Source organism: Pongo pygmaeus, chromosome 6, assembly GCF_028885625.2.
Source record: "Pongo pygmaeus isolate AG05252 chromosome 6, NHGRI_mPonPyg2-v2.0_pri, whole genome shotgun sequence".
In the NCBI taxonomy this organism is placed as follows: Eukaryota; Metazoa; Chordata; class Mammalia; order Primates; family Hominidae; genus Pongo; species Pongo pygmaeus.
In genome coordinates, this window is record NC_072379.2 from 96067184 (window position 1) to 96087709 (window position 20526).

Consider the following 20526-nt stretch of genomic DNA (forward strand, 5'->3'; position numbering starts at 1 on the left):
TTCTGATCACTGCAGATGAAAATCTTAGCAATTGTGTTACCACAGCATCTGAGGAGTTTTTTGACTCCAGTGATGACTATACACCCAGGTACCAAATAGGGTCTTTGTTGCCATATGTAATTTAGGAAATGATTCAATTCTGGAATCCCATTCTGAAGGTCTGCTTACTAAGAACACTGGTGGTATCTGCTTAGATTGAGTTTCCCCGGAAGAGTCACTGAGACAAGGATTCAAGCTTAAATGGTTTATTTGGAAAGTAACTCTAGGAAAGACTGTTAGAGAAATGTGGGAATTAAAACAAGGCAGAGAATTAATAAATGATTCATCTTCAAACAAGTTTCCACTGTGAGTGAGTGCAGCTTATTTCTCTGGGAATAAGTATAGATTTCATGAATTAGAGTTATCCCTTCCAAGGGGAAAAATGTGCTGGAGTGTATAAAGTTGATGACTACTCCCAAGTAATGTTAATTCTCTGGCATTCCCAGACAACCAGGTGCAACAGCAGAGGGTTCCCTGCAATCTCAGCAGTTAAAAGTTGGGTTGATATGAATGGAAAAATGGATGGGGCATCAATATCATCTAGCTCAATTAGAAACTGAATAATGCTGTCAATAAAATGCTTTAAAATAATTTCTGATTAAGCAAGCTTTGAATGAATTTTATACTGTCAACGTTTAGTCAGCAACTAACATTTGTTTCCTAAAGAACTTAGAATGGGCATTGGGATTCTTAATGCCTGCCAATTTTAAAGGCCATTGATTTTCCTAAAAAATTATGTTGTTAAATGTGTATTTATTTGAAGAAAATTGTTAACTGATTTCTTAAGAAACACAATTGCAGGATATCTCCTTGTGGTTTCTGTGAACCAGGTTAATACAGAGTTTACTGATGCACTGACAACTCTTTGTGAATACTAAGCTGGGTGTACTCATTTGGTGTGGCTTGAATGTGTGAGCTAAAAGCATATGGGAAAACAGAATATATTACTCATAGGAAAAACTGGGAATACATTTCACCTGGAAGTATGCACCTCAGTACCTCAAGTTAAAAGTTATTAAAATACCTCCATTAATATGTCATAAATAGGGCAGAAAAGTAATATTGAAACATGCACAACTCATGGAACTTAAAAGATAAATAATCACGAAGACATTTGAAAGATGAGGTCATAGTGACTTTCCACTCTGCTTCTGGAGATACTTATTACTGGTTTCGGCTCCTGATATTACTGGTCCCAGCTCCTAGTTCCTCCTTAGGCTTAATTAGTTTTGGTTACTTATTTACTCGTTTATGGCTCTTATTTACTATAAAAATATCATTTTTTTTGTCAACTACACTCTAAAGTTTTGTTAACTGTACACTTTTGTTTAATTTTATTATTTCAAAATAATGATTAATATATTTTTATGATTGAAAACTCACTAAATAATTTTAAGTGATTGTATTGAGACATAGATTTGCTCCTCAGAAAATTGGTACCAATAAGATCCAAAGTAAACATGTGTTCATTATTTTTCTTATTTGTGCATTAACCTTCTATTTAATCATAATTGATAGGTAATTATTAAATTTTTTTTTTTTTTTTGAGACGGAGTCTTGCTCTGTCGCCCACGCTGGAGTGCAGTGGCGCCATCTCGGCTCACTGCAAGCTCCGCCTCCCAGGTTCACGCCATTCTCCTGCCTCAGCCTCCTGAGTAGCTGGGACTACAGGTGCCCACCACCACGCCCGGCTACCTTTCTGTATTTTTAGTAGAGACGGGGTTTCACCCTTTTAGCCAGGATGGTCTCAATCTCCTGATATTGTGATCCGCCCACCTCTGCCTCCCAAAGTGCTGGGATTACAGGCCATTTAATTTTTTTGAAGCAATGTTCATGTGGCAGAAACTGTTCTAAGTGTTTTTCATGGTAATTTGTTTAGTCTTTACAGCAACCCTGTGAGGTTGATAATACTACTATTCTTAATATTGCGGATAAGAAAACAGGTAGAAAAAGTCTTAGCAATTTTTCTAAGAAAAGAGAAAGAACTGGAGCGTAGCCATCTTCATTCATGATTCTAGATTTAACCAAAAAGTTATGAGGCTAAATCTTCAGGAATATTTATTTACTTTCTTTACTGTGTATCTCTTGCTCTTATCAAACTTCATATATTCTTATTTGCATTTATAATCTTTAGTGTCAACCACATTATATATAATCTTTAGTGTCAACCACGTTAAATTCATAATTTTAAAGAAATTTTTCAGTCTTAATGAGTTACTGTGCTTTGTTTTGAGTATATACTGTCTGAAATTGAAACATGTAAAGAGAATTGATTCTTATGCAACATTCTGGTAAGAAAAAAGTAAAATTACATTTTTGTCTTTAACATATAGGCCCTTCTCATTAAATACAGATTTAACAATTTAATGATATGGAAATTCTCAGGAAAAAACCTTCAAAATGTATTTGTAATGTTAAATTGTATGTGTGCGTGCACGTGTGCATGTGTATTTTATTTTCTCTCTAAAGCTGTTTGAAAGTCCAGGAAAGCAACAATATACCTTTAGCTTTTGTAACTTCAGGAATCCATAGTAATAAGGCACTGAGGAAGGAGGGAGTGGTTCTATAGTTAACTTTGACAGTAATTTTTCCTTAGAGACCTCATGCATTTCTCTTTATCTTCATACCCAAAAGAATGTGGGTCATCCAAAGACTTAGGATGCAATCTATATTAACACTTTCCCAAAGTTGCCCAGAAGCCACCAGACAGAAAAATCAAGTAGCCTCTCATTTTTAGGGTTATTTGTCTAAGTTTCTTTCATTCTTTTAAAAAATAACAGTAATTTTTCATGCTTACATCATGTATAAGATGTCAGAACTAATGCTGCCTCATTTCTGAGTGTTTCTGCTATCTCCAGGGTTGTTCTTTGTTGCAGAAAGGAAGCCTGCTGTTAGCAAAGCTGAAATGCAAGCATAATGTAGCTGTTTTCCCACTAATCCAGTTATATGCTTTGATAGGAGTCAGTGGTAGATGATAGGAGCAGCAATTCAATCACAGCGTGTTCTGATTTGCAGGCAAAATTTCAAATGTTGACACAGGGATTTGAATTTGTTTATGAATGTGAGGGAGTTTGACATTTTAGGAGTAAAATACTGCAAGCCAGCGGAGGATGATGGGAAAATGTATATGGATTGCAGACAATATGCTAAAAGTTAACAACCAAAGAAGATCTTCATGTCTTTTAATAAAACCGCACATTTCTTACTAAAGAATTAGATGCACATGTTATGATTATGTTAAGGATCTTTGAGTCAGTTTTCTTCGTGGAAATTCACAGTCATTATAAAATACAGTCTTTGATTTTTTACCAGAAAAAAAAATAATCAAAATATAATTCCTTATATCTTTGCTCTTGCTTGTAGGAGATAACTTTTTAAAAAATTAGTTGTACCTTTTGTCCAGATTGTAGTCGCTAAGCAACAGTCCTAGAAGTGACAGTTTATAAATGTAAGTACAAAGTCAAAAGTGAAGAACCATAGCTAAACAGGAGGCTGGAAAGGAAGGTGAGCCCTATTCCAGCTGGAAGCTTTTCCCTAAATGCAACTGCTAAAAAAGCCGCAGATTTCCTGGGTCCAGACCTCTGTGTGAGACAGGTCTGTGCTTATTATTTGTCTATATAAACAAACAATAATTCTGAATATGGTATTCTAAAGATTGTAAAAGTCTTTGCTTTCCACAGTATGTGGTTCAAGGAGCCAATATATGTTGGTTTATATCAAGTAAAGAGCAACACGATGGAATGATCCTGCCAACACTTTATACCTGCATGGACAGTGTTAGTAAGGTCACATCTGGTTTGACTCATTCTTCACAGGCAACCCTGTCTCTTAGATGGACTGGTAGAATTGCATAGGGATAATGTGCAGCTTTGGAAACTACTAGTTTTATGACTTTACACAAGTAACCTAGGGCTTCTGTCAGTTTCCTTATCTTAAAAATGGACAGGATAATTTAACTTGCTAAAATGTTGTTGAGTACCAAGTGAAATGTCACATGTAAAGTGCTTATATATTGTAATCATGTATTATGATGATGATTATTGTTATTTAGTGTCATCTTCCAACATTTTTCCACCAACTGTTGGGAGACATTTCTTTATGAATCTTTCACATTTAAGTCTAAGCATTAACAGCCAATTTACTCAGATTTATTTGCATTCCAGGATAGTAAAGAGATTTCTTCTTCTCCCGAAGAGATTTTCATTGCAGAGTAATTAAACTATTGTGTCTCTCTCGAGGGGAGGATGAGTGTGGGCTGTCAGAAGCCCCACTATAAGATCAGGGACTTCCTCATCTTGGGACTCCTGGCTGGAAACCCATCTCACTACCTATGCAGATGACCCCTGGCTGTCCTCCTGTCATCTTGTGGGAATTGAGGTTTGGGCAGCTTGTGCAAACAAAGATGTTACTCTGCTCCTCTGTTGCTATGATTAATAAACTCTTTGTCTCTGACTCAGAGGGCTTGTATTTTTTCTGCCTTTTACCTATGACACCGTAGGAGGCTAACTTGTTAGCTTACAACTGCTGTAAAATCTCAGACATTTCAGTTCCTGACTTGATTGTTTAACACCAACTAATATCAGAGCAGGGGGTTGTTTAAATATGGAGTTGCACTGTGTAGGCAAGTAAGAGATGATTTCAGTTGTTCCATTTCCTATGTGCTTTAAATGTCAGATTTCCTTCTAAAATATGCCTAATGTATTCCTAGACAAGGACATGTTTTGTTGGTTTTTTAGATAAGGAACTTCGCTACTCAGCGTATGAAAATGAGTACAATTGTAAATTGCTGCACAATTTGAACTTAAAAGCAATTTCTATCCCCCAATGCTAAAAGTTTCTTACAAAACAGACCCTCTTTTTGCCAGAGCTCAAATAAGATAAAAGATATTTGCCGTGCCAATACAGTTTTGTGACAAATTTAACAGAGTAATTTCTTGTCTTATCAAAAGCCATCCATCTAGAGTTCAGGAAAACTTTATGTTGATCTGTTGCTCATTTATGTCAATAAGAAGACTGCAGTTTATTCTCTTGCCATCGAAGTGGGGCCTATAGCCAAGCAGCCTGAGCCTTGCCTGGGAGCTCTGTTAAGCAATGGGTAGAAATGCAGCATCTCAAACTGCACTCCAGAGCTAAGGAGAACATCTGCATTTGGAAAGTCCCCCGAGTGATTCCTGTGCAGGGGTTTTTATCACATTACTGTTAACTGTGTGTACAACTGGCGGGCTTCGCGTCATTATAGAAGAGGAAATCAGTATACTAAAGAGGTACGTTTAGCAAATTCAGCAGATGATTAACTGGGGCTTGTTGTAAATAATCATGTTTTTCACTGACTCAGATTTTAAGAGCTTGGTAATTTATAGAATTCTTAATGCTATGGATGTTTGGATATTTTTATTTTGTAGACATTTGTTTCTTTGGGGATGGAGGGAGGTCTTAAAACAGGAAGAAATGGAATTAAGAGAATTTGTTAAAAGAATAATTCTATCTTATGCACTTTTTTTTTAGGTAAAGATGGGAGCTTTATAAAAGTATTTTCATTTAAAAGACACATAAAGAAATTATGGACAGTAAGAAAAGATTTAAAAAAAGACAAATTTAGTTGTTATAATAGCAGGGCAAAGCCATCAAGGTTATTTAGGTTTTTTCTTTTTTTTTTATGAGATGCCAGAAGATAACTTAATTGCTTTGGAAATATAAAGAGAGTTTATAAGAAGGTGTTGACAAGTAAGATAAGTATTTTTTTCCCATTAATTACATGGTACACTAAGTTTTTGGCACTTAGAAATTCGTCGTATATGTAAAAAGGAAATAGCAAAGTAATATTCAGGGTGAGGCAAAGGGAATACTTTTATTCTAAACTGAACTATTGTTTTTAAAATTATAAAAGTATTAACTTATTTGATGGGGTTTGAAGGACGAGGAAAAGATGTCATGTGTGTCAGTACTTATTAGATGAAAATTTTTAAATTATAGTTTCATTTAATTTTGAGTGTAGGTAAAGAGAGTGACTTGGGCTGGCCTGAGCAATATATGTAGGAGAATTGTTCAGAGTTCTTTAAGTTAAACTATCATATTTGTTCTTAATTATTTAGCAGGCTTAAAATTCAAAAGAAATTCAAATGTGAATTGACACTATGAGAACTTGTTAGTAAAATGCATACACTGCAATCTTAATTGTTGAATAAAAATCTATTTCATCAAATTCCTAGAGGAATAAAAAAAGCATTTTGAGAATTTTGATGTATATATTATAGCTTGAAAACTAATGTGCTAAGACATGAAAATATTTTTACCTTATGTTAATGTATAAGAGATTTTTCATAAAGTGACAATTTGTATAAGTTATCTTATAAACTTCAAATAAAAATATTGGCAATTACTTTTTTCTACAACTAATTCACCTTTGTAATGTTTTGTTCAGTAATCCATGTTTATTGCACACTTTAAAATATATTTTAAAATATGTTATGAAATCTCTCCTGCTATGTGGTTTGATTAGTATCTTCTTTACGTATCTTTTTGTCATTAATTTATATCATAATCATGTTCTAAGTTTTCCAGATGTATATAATTTGTCTCAGTGGAACTGAGTTAAATTGAATATAATTCCTTCAACCCTAGTTGATAACTGTCATCAGCTGTTTCTGCATCCCAGATACAATTTAATGTTTAAAAGAATTCATTGGTGATGTGAATAAACTTTCTTAAAAGGCAGATGTATCCTTTCTATCTCGTGAATGTCTTATAGATATGTACAGATGAGAAATTACTTCTGCTTACCATTACATGAATCTGGATGCTTCCAGTTCTAGATAGCTGCCTGATCATCCCCCAGATCTTCCCCCAGCTCAGGTCTTTGCTCAAATACTGCCTGAGAGAGAGGCCTTCCCTGACTACTGTCTCTCAGACAGCATTCCAATTTTAGTTATTCAACCACTTTGTTTATTTAATATTTCACATTACTTCATTTTTTCTATCATTTCTCTTCACCTGATATTTTACATATGTTTGTTATTTTCTGTATCTCTGTATTCCCTCCTCTCCAAGAATGTACGCTTCTTTGAGTATAGAGAGAGTCTTTTTTGTACTAATGTTACTGTACATAGAATAGTTCAAGGCACATAGTGGTGGTTCTTGAATTGACTCTACCTTTTTGTCAATCAGAACAGTGCTGAACAAAAAATGTACTAGATGGATGTCAGAATTTTATAAACAGTTTCAGTCAGTGATAAGTTAACTTTGTATTCTTATGTGGCCAGTCATCCTCACTCATATGATCAGTATTGTGGTATCTCTGCTCTACAAACACATCAGTTACGTATGCCATTCTTTTTTTTCTTCAAGCAAACTGAGCCATCTGTTTTATTTTATTTTTTCAACTAGGGAATTTTCCAAGTACTCAGCTTCAGGTATCATGAAAATACTGTACGTATTGGTCATGTCTGCATCACAGTGTTGGTAAAGGGGACCAGATCAGAGAGTATGTGATTGTTTCATCATTTCATTAAGGTTTTGTCTTCAGGAGCTGGCATTCAAATTTCTAGAGGGCTATGCAAAAAACACTTGTAATGGAAATAATACTGGTAAGATTATTGTACCTGGAGAATGATGGGGTGGGAAAGAAAGCTGCCCATTCTTCCAGTTGGAAAAGTGCTGTGGACTCAGGAGTGCACAGTGGTTGGTTAAAAGATGGTTGAGAAGACAGAAATGTCAGGTGGAGATGCAGGGGGATGCTAAATTCAGTTTACATTTCAAGTAAAAGAATGGCATACTTTCAATGGCTTCAAATTTTTTAAATGAATATGATTAGAGAATTATAAAACTTTCTCTATCAAAATATAAACAGAATATATTAAAAATGATAATTGGGACTTATTCAGAAATCCATCCAAGATTTCAACAAGGTAAACAGACTAAATATAGGTTACATCATGATTCAAGTTGTTTGGAATATTTGTTTAAAAATGAAAATATTTATTGAAATGTTTGATGAATGATGATTTACATTTATAGGCAAACACAATTCGTGTCTTTATAATAGGGAATTGTATTCCATTTTCTCTACTGGTGCCATTTTTTAGACATATACAGAATTTATTCCATATTTATATTTTTGTCTTGATTATTAAATTATCTGATGTAAATTATATAATTTTAGAATTTGAGGGGCTTTCCACTTAACCTAGAAAAACCCTTTATTTCAGAAAGGAGCAATCTGCAGCTTAGGGGAGATAATTGAATCAGTTTTGGCTGCAGTGCTTATTAGAGGCAAGGCCTGGACTAGACTTGGTTTTCCTAAATTGATTAAAGAAGAGATAATTCATTCTCAATATGTTTCAGTTTTTACACAATGGAACAAGGAAACCGCAAACCAGCAGCCACTGTTGGGGACAGCACCGTCAACTTGAAGAGTGGAGTGGAGTGGCCAACTCCACGAGTGTCATTAGTGAAGATATTTATGTCTGTGACTGTGAGAGGGTGACCACACCTTCTAGTTTTCCCTGGACAGGGATTAATGACAGAAATTAAAATCACATTCACAACATTAGCAAAAATCATGAATTAACTAGCAGTACTTTTAGTAATATATTTAGGACCTATATTAAAGATAGAGAAAAGAATGTGAGAGATAAATTTAAAAGATTTGAAATTTGGAATTAATGAATAATTTTTCCTGGAATGAAAAGGATACCCATGTGAAGATGGCAGTTTTCCTAATTTACTCGTAAAAGCAATTTTAATTTGACAAAAATTTCTAAAGTTACTGCAATAGGAAGACACTTGTGAAAAATATCACATGACGGGATGTGGTAGCTTTCTCCTCTGTTATTAAACTGTAATTGAAAATGATCAAAGACCTTAGAGAAAAGTGCGTCAGGGAGTTTGCACTTGGGGTTGAGTTCTGAATCTTGGTTGCTGTTTGACTCTGAACACTTTGTTTAATGTTATACACCTCATTTCCTCAACTATATAATGGGAAGCCTATTAAAACTAAAACTGTAGCTTGTTGAAAGTTAAACAACTTAATGGATATCAAGTGTTTAGCCTGGCACGCAGGTGATTCTCAATACATGTTAGCTAATAGTTTTTGAAATTATTCATATTAAAAAGTAAGCTCATGAAATAATGTAGGGACAAAGGACTAAAAATTACAGAAATGTATTCAAAATCTTAATTTGTTATAAGGAATGTATCATGAATGGATTTGTTCATAAAAGGGAAAGTTTGCTATTTGTAAAAACAAATTGCCTAATTTTGTTATCACCTCATAGTGTTGGGGAAAGTAAATTCCACCATGACTATATACCAAAAGCCATGAAACATAAGTAAGGTTACAGATGAATAATTACCTGACTGATAGATGATTGATTTTCTAAGTACAAAACTCTTAAGAAATAATAAAGGAATAGGCTCATAGGTTCAGATTAAATAGTAAGCAACAATCTGGAAAAACAGAACTATACAAAAATTAATATATGAGAAAAAGGGTCATTTTGCTAGCAATCAAATTCAAATAGTTAAAATATTGAAATAGTTTTATTCACAATTTAGCAAATAAAAAATGGGAAGTGTTTATGAGGCTACAGTGAAACTAGCACACATATACTTTAAATTGGCACGAAGTTTTTGGAAAGTAATTTGGTAACAGATAACCTAGAAAGCATTTTTTTCTATACATCTGGACTTTTCTATTCGTTTATTGACTTCTGAAATTCAGACACACTAAACATACAAAAATGCAGCTAAGTCACAGTAGCAAATGAACCAAAGTCCTGACTGCAGTTATAACATTTCACCCAGACATTGAATTCTAAACAGCCACTTTATAAATCTCATTTCTCATCAGTTTTCCAGAAATAACTCCTAAGTGGGAATGTATCCACATCTGTAACGATAAATGTTATCAGCTATTTTATCCGGATTTTAGAATAATCATTTTCATATAATCTCTTATAGTCCAAATCTACTATGAAAAATATGAAAATCAAAATAAATTTTGAAAGTTTTTTAAAAATAGGAATAAGTACATAAAATAAGCATAGCCAAAATTTTGGAGCGCACAGCCTCTGGTCATTTTCCTTTTATTTTCCTGCATCGCCATCTGGTGGCCAAAATGTGCATAGTGTCTGATACCATAATTTGTGTTTGTACTTACTGATATGCAAAATTTTATTAAGTTTCTTATTTAAATTATTTAGTCTTATAAAATATAAATTTGTTGTATATGTTATCCATCATAGTTAACTTGTGTAAATAAATGTACTAATATTATTTTAATTTAAAAAATCCTTTCCCAAAGCAGTCAGGTCTGGATTTGAATTATTATTTTTGCTGATCATTACATGGCTTGAGCCAACAATTTTGCACCATTGTTTATTTTACATGCCAAAAATATAGAAAATAAAACATTAAGACGTGTTAAGTAATAAATATTGAACAATTTTTTCAAAAACTATAGTTATGTCCTATTTTTGCTTATTAAAAATGCTTTAGGACTAAACAATGTACAAAGTACTCTAAAGAAAGCCTATCTTTAAACATTTAGAATCCATGCATAGGAGAACGGTCTTTCTGAGGGGAAGGGATGCAAATTAATAGACATGTTGAGAGCTGGGTACAGTGGCTCATGCCTGTTAATTCCAGCTGCTTGGGAGGCCAAGGTGGGAGGATCACTTGAGGCCAGGAATTCGAAACCAGTCTGGGCAACATAGTAAGACCCTGTCTCATATTTTAAAACTAAAAATAATTTTTAAAAGGTTGAGTGGGCAAAGAATAAATGAGCTACTTGTCTTTCACTGAAGTTTCAAGTAGAAGATATGGCCTTAAGAATGTCTTTTGTCGTTAATTCTTAATGTTTCCAGTGCAGAACTACATGACTGCACTAAACCATTCAAAGGAAAACTTGGTACTCCAAGAAGATGTGTTCCAGTTGCCATTTCCAGACAAAGGGCAGTTCCCGTAACTTTCTGCTGCTTTGACTTGTAGTGTGTATTAAGGCAACAGGAATATTTCATTGTTTGTATCCTGACATAATGTGATGACGAGCAGAGTCCCTCTTCTCAGAAATATTTCATGGAGTGATTTCATATTCAGCAGAGGAAATTAGAGCAAAAATAGAGACTGCCTTTACAAAACCAAAAGCTTGGCTTATTTCATTTGAGATACTGATACTTTGTTTTGACTGGAAAGCATCTTTCAATTTGTGTACTTGACTGTGATATTTAATAAGAAGTTTCTTTGGAAGTATTGAAATGCATTGATCATAGTTTTATCAGAAACTGTTTCAAACACTAAACTAATATTTGCGGGACACTTGTATCATCCTGTTAGTGAACTTTATTTCAAGCTCACTATAGCTGAGGCAGTTCATCTGAATCTTACGAATTAGGAATGTGTTCTAATTTTAGTACTGAGTATTCTACTGCTTTTTACTAAAATAATTTTTAAAACAATAGAGTTGCCATTTAACATCTACTGTGTGTCAGACTCTATGTATGTCTTTATTTGACTATTTTAATGTCTATTTGGACAGAGTATTTGTACTTTTGAATGTACAAGTTTAACAACATATTGCAGAGCTAAGATGCAATTCATCTACTTATAAATCTATAGCTTGATTATTGATTAACATTTTACACCAACTTCTAATTTCCATAGCTTGATTATTGATCAACATTTTACGCTGGCTTCTAATTTTCTTAAAGTCCACATCCAAGGAGTTTAAACATTTATCCATTATCCATTTATTCAGTAAATATTTATAGCATGTCTATTACATGCCAAGTACAGAAAATGCAGTGGTGGTGTGGACATATTCTCTGGCCATGTGGGCTAATAATCCAATAGAGGGGTCTATTTATTAAGCTAGGATACAGAGAAATATGAGATTATAACTGGTGCTCTGTAAAAAAGAGATAGGTTTAAGAGAGCTTAGTATTGGGTGATTTAATCTAGCCAGGGAAGATCATGAAAACTTTCATGAGGACTGAGTGAAGAAGGGAGAAAAAGTATTGTAGGCAGAGGAACAGTATATATAGTGGGAAAAAGTGTTTTTGGCAGAAGGAACAAGAGATGTGGAAGGGCGAAGGAAAGAATGCCCCAATGCTGGAGTAGAAATACAAACCCTCCAGGATTTTTACCCCAGATGCCCACATTAACACACGTGCCTTCCTATCTAAACAGGCTAACAGAAATTGTTCTCAGCAGTTCTAATGAGTGATCTACTTAGTTGAATTTTCTGGGATTGGAAAAGGAATCAATGTGATGTTAGTTTGGATTTCTGACTCTGTCATGTGAAATACACAATTCTACAAGAAGTATTTTCTTAATTGATGACAAAATCAGAGCTCCTTCAATCTGTTTTCACTCGCCATATACCATTTCAAAGTTTTGTTATATATTTACTATTACACTTTTGCTCTAAGGTTTTTAATATGTGGTTTTAAATTAGTATGTAGGCACATGTTATCAAAGACTGCCACTTCAGCCCGTGAAAATTAACCTATTTTTAAAATATACATAATATGATATAAGCTGATGAGTCTAAGATATCTGTGAAATATAGTCTTATCTGATTGTAAACTTTCAAATTTCTCATCACTTTCCTAGGAGAGTAAGATTTGCTATAGGGAGTTATACTTTGTAAGTTATTCCTTTCTATACATTATTTATGAGTTTTATTATGAGTGCAATTGTAGTAATTGTTATACACTACTGAATATGTATTTAATGAATTGAATTTACATTTAGTCAGTTTGTGTTAAAGTGACTTAATGAGATGCTTCACTTTTCTGTGTTAAAAGCAGGTCAAGGCCAACTGAAAGACTCTGAGCAATACATTATTCAGTGCTCAATTTCTGCATAACTTGTACCTTTATGGTGATTCATGGTTTAAATAAGTCAGTTAATAACATTTCCTGTAACCATTTCTAATAATTCTCAAAGGTCACTTTACTATTAATATATTGGCAAAGTGTATTTTCACTTACCAATACAGGGGAATTCTAACATTTATTTGTTTTGAAAATGGAACACGTAGAATAAGCTTGCATCCAATAACCAAAGAATAGAAGAGTAATAAAAGAGGCAGTGGGACTGGTCATTTGGACCTGAAGATACTTAGTTTTCAATATTTGAATTTATAGAAAACAGTAAATAAATATACTGAAACTTTATTCTCACACTGGTGATATTCATGAAAGTCGTATTCAAAATAAACATGAAAAAGGACTCACTATCTGTGCAGGACATTTTACCTCTTGTTTTCTCTTTCTTCTCTCTAAGCCTTCCTTCTCCTGTCATTATCCTGATCATCTTGCCTCATTGTTAAAGGAGACAAATGCCACAGACAGTAACTATCATCATCCAAATCCACATACCACCTGCCTCGGTCAGCTTCCACTCTTCTTTCCTAGAATAATGAAGTTGATGTGCATTTTCCTAAAGGGCCATTCCTCTGTGTGTCACGTGGATCCATCTGTCCCTACCTTTCCATGAACTTTATTTTTTACCTCTCTTCTATTTCCTGCATCTTTTTCTTCCTTCTCTCTTTAATACCAGTCTTCTTATGCTCGAGTGACCCCTAGCTTTAAAGCAGACTTTTCTTGACCCCCAGTCTACCCGACAGACGCCACCCTGTTTTCCTGCTCTGCATCCAGCCAAGGCACTTTGAAGATTTGCCTGCATTCAGATGCTCCTGCTGTCCATTCGTTCTGCCCTCCCCACCCCCCAACCCAAGGCTGCCTACATAATATGGATTAGTTCACTGGGCATTTTTTGTTTGTTTTGTTTTGGTTTGTTTTTCTGAGATGGAGTTTCGCTCTTGTTGCCCAGGCTGGAGTGCAATGGCATGATCTTGGCTCACCATAACCTCCGCCTCCCGGGTTCAAGTGATTCTCCTGCCTCAGCCCCATGAGTAGCTGGCATTACAGGCATGCATCACCACGCCCAGCTAATTTTGTATTTTTTAGTAGAGACGGGTTTTCTCCATGTTGGTCAGGCTGGTCTCAAACTCCCGACCTCAGGTGACCCACCCGCCTTGGCCTCCCAAAATGCTGGGATTACTGGTGTGAGCCACTGTGCCCGGCCCTACTGGGCAGTTTTAAGTCTGCATCTTCTCTGTCTCCACACAGTATCTTCCTTTTGACACATTTTTCTCTCATTCAGAGCAGTCCAATCTCCTGATTTCTCTCCTGTCTCCATGGAAACTTGCTCTTACTTCGTTTTCTCAGGTACACCTATTCTACTCTACTTTTTTTTTGTTTTGTTTTCATATGGCTTTAAACCATTTTTTTTTTCCTGAAGCCTTCTGTTTTTTTTTTTTAATAAATTATTTAGCCAAGACTTGTTTTGACCCTCATGCTTTGTATGTTATCATTTCTTGACATGTACACTTGCATATCTCACATCTATTGAAACCTCACCCTAAATTGAACTCTGTGCTTCTCTTCTCTATTCCTCAATTATCCCTGAACAAGTCATCCCTCCAGTCCTCTATCCTTCCAGATGCCCGTGTCAGAAACCTGGCAGTTATTCAAGATACCGCTCTGTTATGCATCCTCCTGCTAAATCCACCACCAAGTCCTATTTGATTCTTTCTCAGAAATACCTCCTGAATTCTTCCCTTTCTAACCATCTCCACAAATAACAAAACCACTATGTATTTTCAGCTAGGTTACTGCAAAGCCTTCTAATTACTCTCCGTCCTTTATATTGTGCTCATCTCGAGTCCATTTTCCACACAGCAGCTAGGATGCACTCTTAAAATTCTAGATTCAATTATTTTACATTTGGCTTAAGATCTTCCAGTGACTTTCCATTTCACAGAAAATAAAATCATCTTCAGAATTTCCATTAGACTCCACATGATCTAGCCCTTGCCTCCCTCTCTGAACTCATTTTATGTCTTTTGTCCTCCTATGAGACCGAGCTAAACTCACTCTCTTTATGTTTTCTTAAAAAGGCTTCTTTTGTCTCCATGTGAGGGCCTTTGCACATGTTGTTCTGTTTGCTTGGAATGTTCTTCCTTTGTGCTCTTCACTGGGACATTTCTCTGGAATCACAGGAAATGCCGTTTCTTAGGAGAATTTTCTTTCAAATGTTTGCAGTCCAAATTAGAAATGCCTCTCCTGATATTGTCTTCTAGAGCATAATATTATATTGCTTTATAGAATGAATCATAATTTATTATACTATATTGAGAGGCAATGCAGGATGAGTTTTTTTCACAGATAAAATGGGGATAATGATAATGTTTATCTTGCAGAGCATTTGCAAAGATGAAATGATTTACATTTGTAGAATCTGTAGTAAATGCAGCACATAGTAGGCACTATATAACTTTATATATTTATGGTATTTTTGTATGTGCAAATAATTATGTCTGAAAGCATAAAACTACTACCTGTCATGATTCTTGGCATATAATAGGCTGCTAGTAAATATTTGCTTAATAAACTGATGAATTGTGCAATGTACCTTATAATTACATTCAGTGATCTTCAGAGAAAAAAATGATGAATTATATTTGCAAGAATATGTAATAACTTGTGACCCGCTCATTAAAACAAGTATATGTTTTTGATATGAAAATATCTTTAACATTTTATCTGGCCAGTCCCTTTTTTCTGGCAAATATGCTTTTTTTTAATTATTCCCATTTTGCAGGTGTGACAGTTTAGGTGCCAAGGGCCTGAATAACTTTCACAAATTACAGAGTTAATAAATGACTGGATGACTCCACTCATCCTATTATCCTGGATTTTGTTGCAGCACTCCTATTGTTCTTTCTTTTTGGAAATATCCAGGGAACGATGTGAATATATTTTATGGGGTTGACGAAGTTACTTTGATGATCGTTCTTAGATTTTCCATTTTGGGCAGTTATCGTTGGAGTTGATGTTTTCTCTCCCACAGCCTCTCTGCTGTTCAGGTCTCCATCACCTTGCCTCCATGGTTCCCCTTGCACTCTTTAGTAACCTCTAAAGTGATATTTCTAAAAGGCTACCAGTTGTTCTTGATTCAGATTGCTTTCCTCTGTTAGCCTGCATAGTAAGACAGTACCATCAAATTTCGAAATGACTAAACATTGATTCATGTTATTCAGTGTGTTACTTTTCCAACCAGTCTTTCCTAATAAGAGGCAATGAAAATATTTAACATGTCCCCACAACCGGGGTAGGCATCCCATATCACTTCTGGATTCTGCATATATTTCATTGCTTTGGATTATTTTTTCTATGTGTTCATTAAATTTGAGAACTAGAAGGGATGTCATATAATTTAATTCTCAAATTTATAAGCAGGGAAACCAGGCTTCAGGAATGTAAGTAGCGGACTCAGCGTTCCAGTATGGGTTGGTAGCTCAGATGAAAATTGCCATTTGTTTCTTAATGCAGCTTTGTTACCAGCCTACTCACTTTTCCATTTGAAAGAGTAAGCAATGCAATACCGTTTAGGAGTATCAAACACAAATTCTATGAAAACTATATGGTTGATTTTAATGTTCATTTATATATTTACTTTTTAATCTTTTGCAGTTTAACAGCAATGCTCAGGACGTAAGCTGTTTTCAGCACCTTGTACAAGCAAATGTAAGAAATAAGAAAGTGTTGAAAGATGCGGTGAATAATATCACAGCCAAAGGAATTACAGATTATAAGAAGGGCTTTAGTTTTGCTTTTGAACAGCTGCTTAATGTAAGTATCATGCTATGTCTTTCTTTGTTGTTGTTCAATTGTAGTATCTGAATTTCAATATTCTGATAGTTACTACTCTCTGGGGTTAGATAGTGCTGTTTTTCATTTATTTAAAATACAGATATGTGCAGGCAGAAGAAACCTTTGAACTATTTTTATCTTTGAATTTAAAATTCAAAATGTATCTAAAATGTAGATTTTTAAGTTTTTGATCTTTTATTTTTTTAATCTATGTTTTAAAAGAACTGTATAAGGAAATAGTTTAATTTTGAATAAGCACTTGAAACTTAATTGGCCTGTATAGAATATCATTACTTTTTCTTATCTCAATCACTACAATATTTATCTGTAACCTTGCACTTTCAATCTTCAGATGGTTACTGAGAACATTTTAGTTTTAAACATCTAGTTTGGGTCTTTAAGTTGTTCCTGAAATGTACAGAAAGTTCCAAATGGTAGACATTAAGATGAACAGAAATGCAATTCCTGGAGCAGGAATTCTTTCTGAATGAGGACTCCCCACAATCACTCATCAGTGTCTAGACTGTCAGATACTGGCGTGCTTATTGCCCCATGTTATAGCATGTGTCTTTTTTTTTTTGAAATGGAGTTTCACTCTTGTTACCCAGGCTGGAGTGCAGTGACACCATCTCGGCTCACTGCAACTTCCGCCTCCTGGGTGCAAGCGATTTTCCTGCCTCAGCCTCCCAAGTAGCTGGGATTACAGGCACCCGCCACCATGCCCAGCTAATTTTTGTATTTTTAGTAGAGATGGGGTTTCACCATGTTGGCCAAGCTGGTGTTGAACTTCTGACCCCAGGTGATCCACCTGCCTTGGCCTCCCAAAGTGCTGGGATTACAGGCATGAGCTACCGCTTCCGGCCTTATAGTGTGTGTCTTATACTGTGGACTAGTGTTTTTAAATTGCCTTGCCCTCTATTTCACTTTGAGTTACTTAAAAGCAGGGACCATTGTTCAATTATTTTATTTCTTGCTAGGCAATATTATTATATTTGAGAGTAGGAACCTTACTTCCCTGCACCTTGGTTTCCACTTGTATGCATTAGAGGTCACTGTAACATGTACCTCAGAGAATTGTGCATAAGATTGTCCATGGAACCTGGCATGTAGCAAACCACACACAGGTGTAGGTTGCTGGGTGGTATTGGAGTCATGGTCATTATTGCTGTAATTACTAGCCCACATCTGGTAAAAAGTTAGATCATAATGTCTGTTAATATTTGCTGAATCACTGCATGAACTCTTATATTTGGTCTTTATGCAAATATGAGTTTGTTGTTCCTGAGTGAATATTCTAAATAGTTTTTGAGATATCCAATTGGGTGATTCATTTATTCATTCAGCCAATATTTATTGAATGCATCACCATTTCCTGTCATAGTGCTGGTGCTGGAATTATAGAAGTAAACGGGACCAGCTGCTCTCAGAAGGCCTGGCATAATGTGCTAAATCATCATCCACAGAACAGTGTGCAAGTGCCATTACAGGGTGTTTAGCGTGTTCCCTGGGACAGCACAGAGGATGGGCCCAGCTCCTCAAAGGAGGTCAGGAAAGTGTGGCATTTCCGTGAAAATGAGATTTTGAAGAATGATTAGAACTTAGGTAGGCAGAGGAAGGGAAAATTATTTCAGAAAAAGGAGCACATTGTAGACAAACACAGAAGTGTGACAAACACAACATAGCACAGTAAAAAATTGCAGATGGCTGGCATAGTTAGGACATAAGCAATATAGGAACTTGATGGAAATGGAAAGGCCATGAGGTATCAGTTAAGGAAGTGTTTAGGGGCAAAGGAGAACCTTATAGTATGGCCTTGGAGTGTTCTAAGTTAAGGAAGGTATTGTAGAGATGCTGGTGTGGGAATAGAAGTGAGGAGCTATTAAGGAGCATGGCATGGGAACTGATTAAGTGGTGTGGGCTGGGTTGCAGAGTGAGAGGGGCTTAGGTGACTCTACATTCTCTGAACTGAACTAGTAGGTAGATGATTGCACAGGAAAACACATAGAGGAAATGTGGGGGGTAGAAATAGCTCAGTTTCAGATATGTTGAATTTGAGGTCATGTTATTTAATAGACACCGTTAGATTAAGAAGACAGAAAATCAGAGATGTGCAGCCCTGCTATTTTCAAGGGAAATAATGTGTGGTGAAATGCATATGTTTGTTAAATGTTGTATGTTCATTAATAAAAATTAAAAGCTCAAAACTATGAAATTGTAATGTAATTAACCATTAGATTAAGATGTATTCTTCCTCTAGTAAAGGAATATGGTTGTTTTTGATAAAAACTATTTTTTGCTTAAGTCAATAATTGAGTTTCCTTGATCTTGGCATTTTAATTATTCTTCTTAGTATTTTTTTCCCTCACTTCATTGCCTCCTGTTTAGGTTTCAGTTGTGAAATGATCGGGAGTTTCAAGTGTAAAGTACAATTTCAGAGGCAGCCTCACTAGAGAGGCCACATTAACTTCCAGATTTATTACTAGTTGCTGATAAAATATGATTTAACTCCTATTGGCCTCTCCTGCTGCCTTTATAACTGCTACAATTGTAATGATTTTTAAAATATGGTCCCAGTTGTTCCCTAAGTAAGTCTAATATGTTTTGCTTTCCATACATCCCATATATATATTGAAATTCTTTATGTTAAAATAATTTGAAGCATATTCCGTTTTCTTTCAAACACTTCCAGTCATCTTATTGCTCAAATGCCATTCTGGTGTTTTTTTGTCCTTGCAACATTTACCTTTAAGATCACTGAAGCAAGTATTAAATAGAATTAGACATATCAGTCCCAAAGTAAAACTTACATTTAGATTTGAATTAATCTTCAGGTACCATTTCATAAAATATTACCATATATATGCATTTTTCAAAACAATTTATATAGAGTGTATATATGATAGATGCTGTGCTATATATACTGGCACACAGAAATACAGCAAAGTACCATATTAAAGTAAGTTACCAACTCTACTAATTGTAATTTTATTGAAATAATCTTGTTTTTTGGCTTAATTTGTTCAAAGCCAGTTAATTGTTGTCGCTGTGTGATTCTTTAGATAATTGCAAATGCATGGAAAATTTGCTGTTATGTACTTGGCTCCACCACAAGTCCTGAGAGGCTACTCCTAGGAAAAATCATGTTGAAGGCAAAACAGTTTCTTTATTTTCCCCATATTCCTTCTTTTGTATATGTCCTAACATCTGTCTCTCTTGGGACATGTTGTTATAATTTTATTTACATAAATATACAAATGATCAGCAAGACCTAATGTGTTGATTTACATTGATATTTGCATCCAATAATAGTACTTTCAGTACTTCAAAAACAAAACTATGTCCTATGGTTTTGTTTAACATTTTTACAGGATAATTCTTTAGGTACATATTATTTTGACTATTTTACACATGCAGATAAAAAAGACAAATCACCAGAGAAACTAATTTTAGTTAAGGGATTTGAGGCACGTTTCACAAAAGTATTTTGATGATAAAATATGCAACTTTTTGTGTAGTCAGATTTTCAGATAGGTTACCTTCAAAGATAAGAGCCATGCTTGAAAGTGACAAATTATATTAGTTAATACTTGTGCTTTCACAGTGCTTGATTAAAAGCTTTTACTGCCAGTGTTCTAATGGCTGAGTCAATGGAATGAGATGACCTAAAACAGGATCTTTTCATTAATAAAGAAAAACGTTGTATTTATTAATTTTCACAACAGAAAATGGGTTTTATGTTCTTCGAAAAAATAAGGTAGAGCATGGACCT

At 34.8% G+C, this 20526-nt stretch overlaps 1 protein-coding gene across 4 annotated transcripts in view; it reads left to right on the top strand.

The window, feature by feature from the left end:
- CACNA2D1 (calcium voltage-gated channel auxiliary subunit alpha2delta 1) overlaps nucleotides 1-20526 on the top strand; it is a 498341-nt gene that overhangs the window by 389722 nt on the left and 88093 nt on the right. For all 4 annotated transcript variants that reach the window (XM_054495187.2, XM_054495190.2, XM_054495188.2 and 1 more), the window contains exon 11: nucleotides 16578-16736. In XM_054495187.2, coding sequence (XP_054351162.1) covers nucleotides 16578-16736 — 159 coding nt within the window. The remainder of the gene's footprint in view (nucleotides 1-16577; nucleotides 16737-20526) is intronic.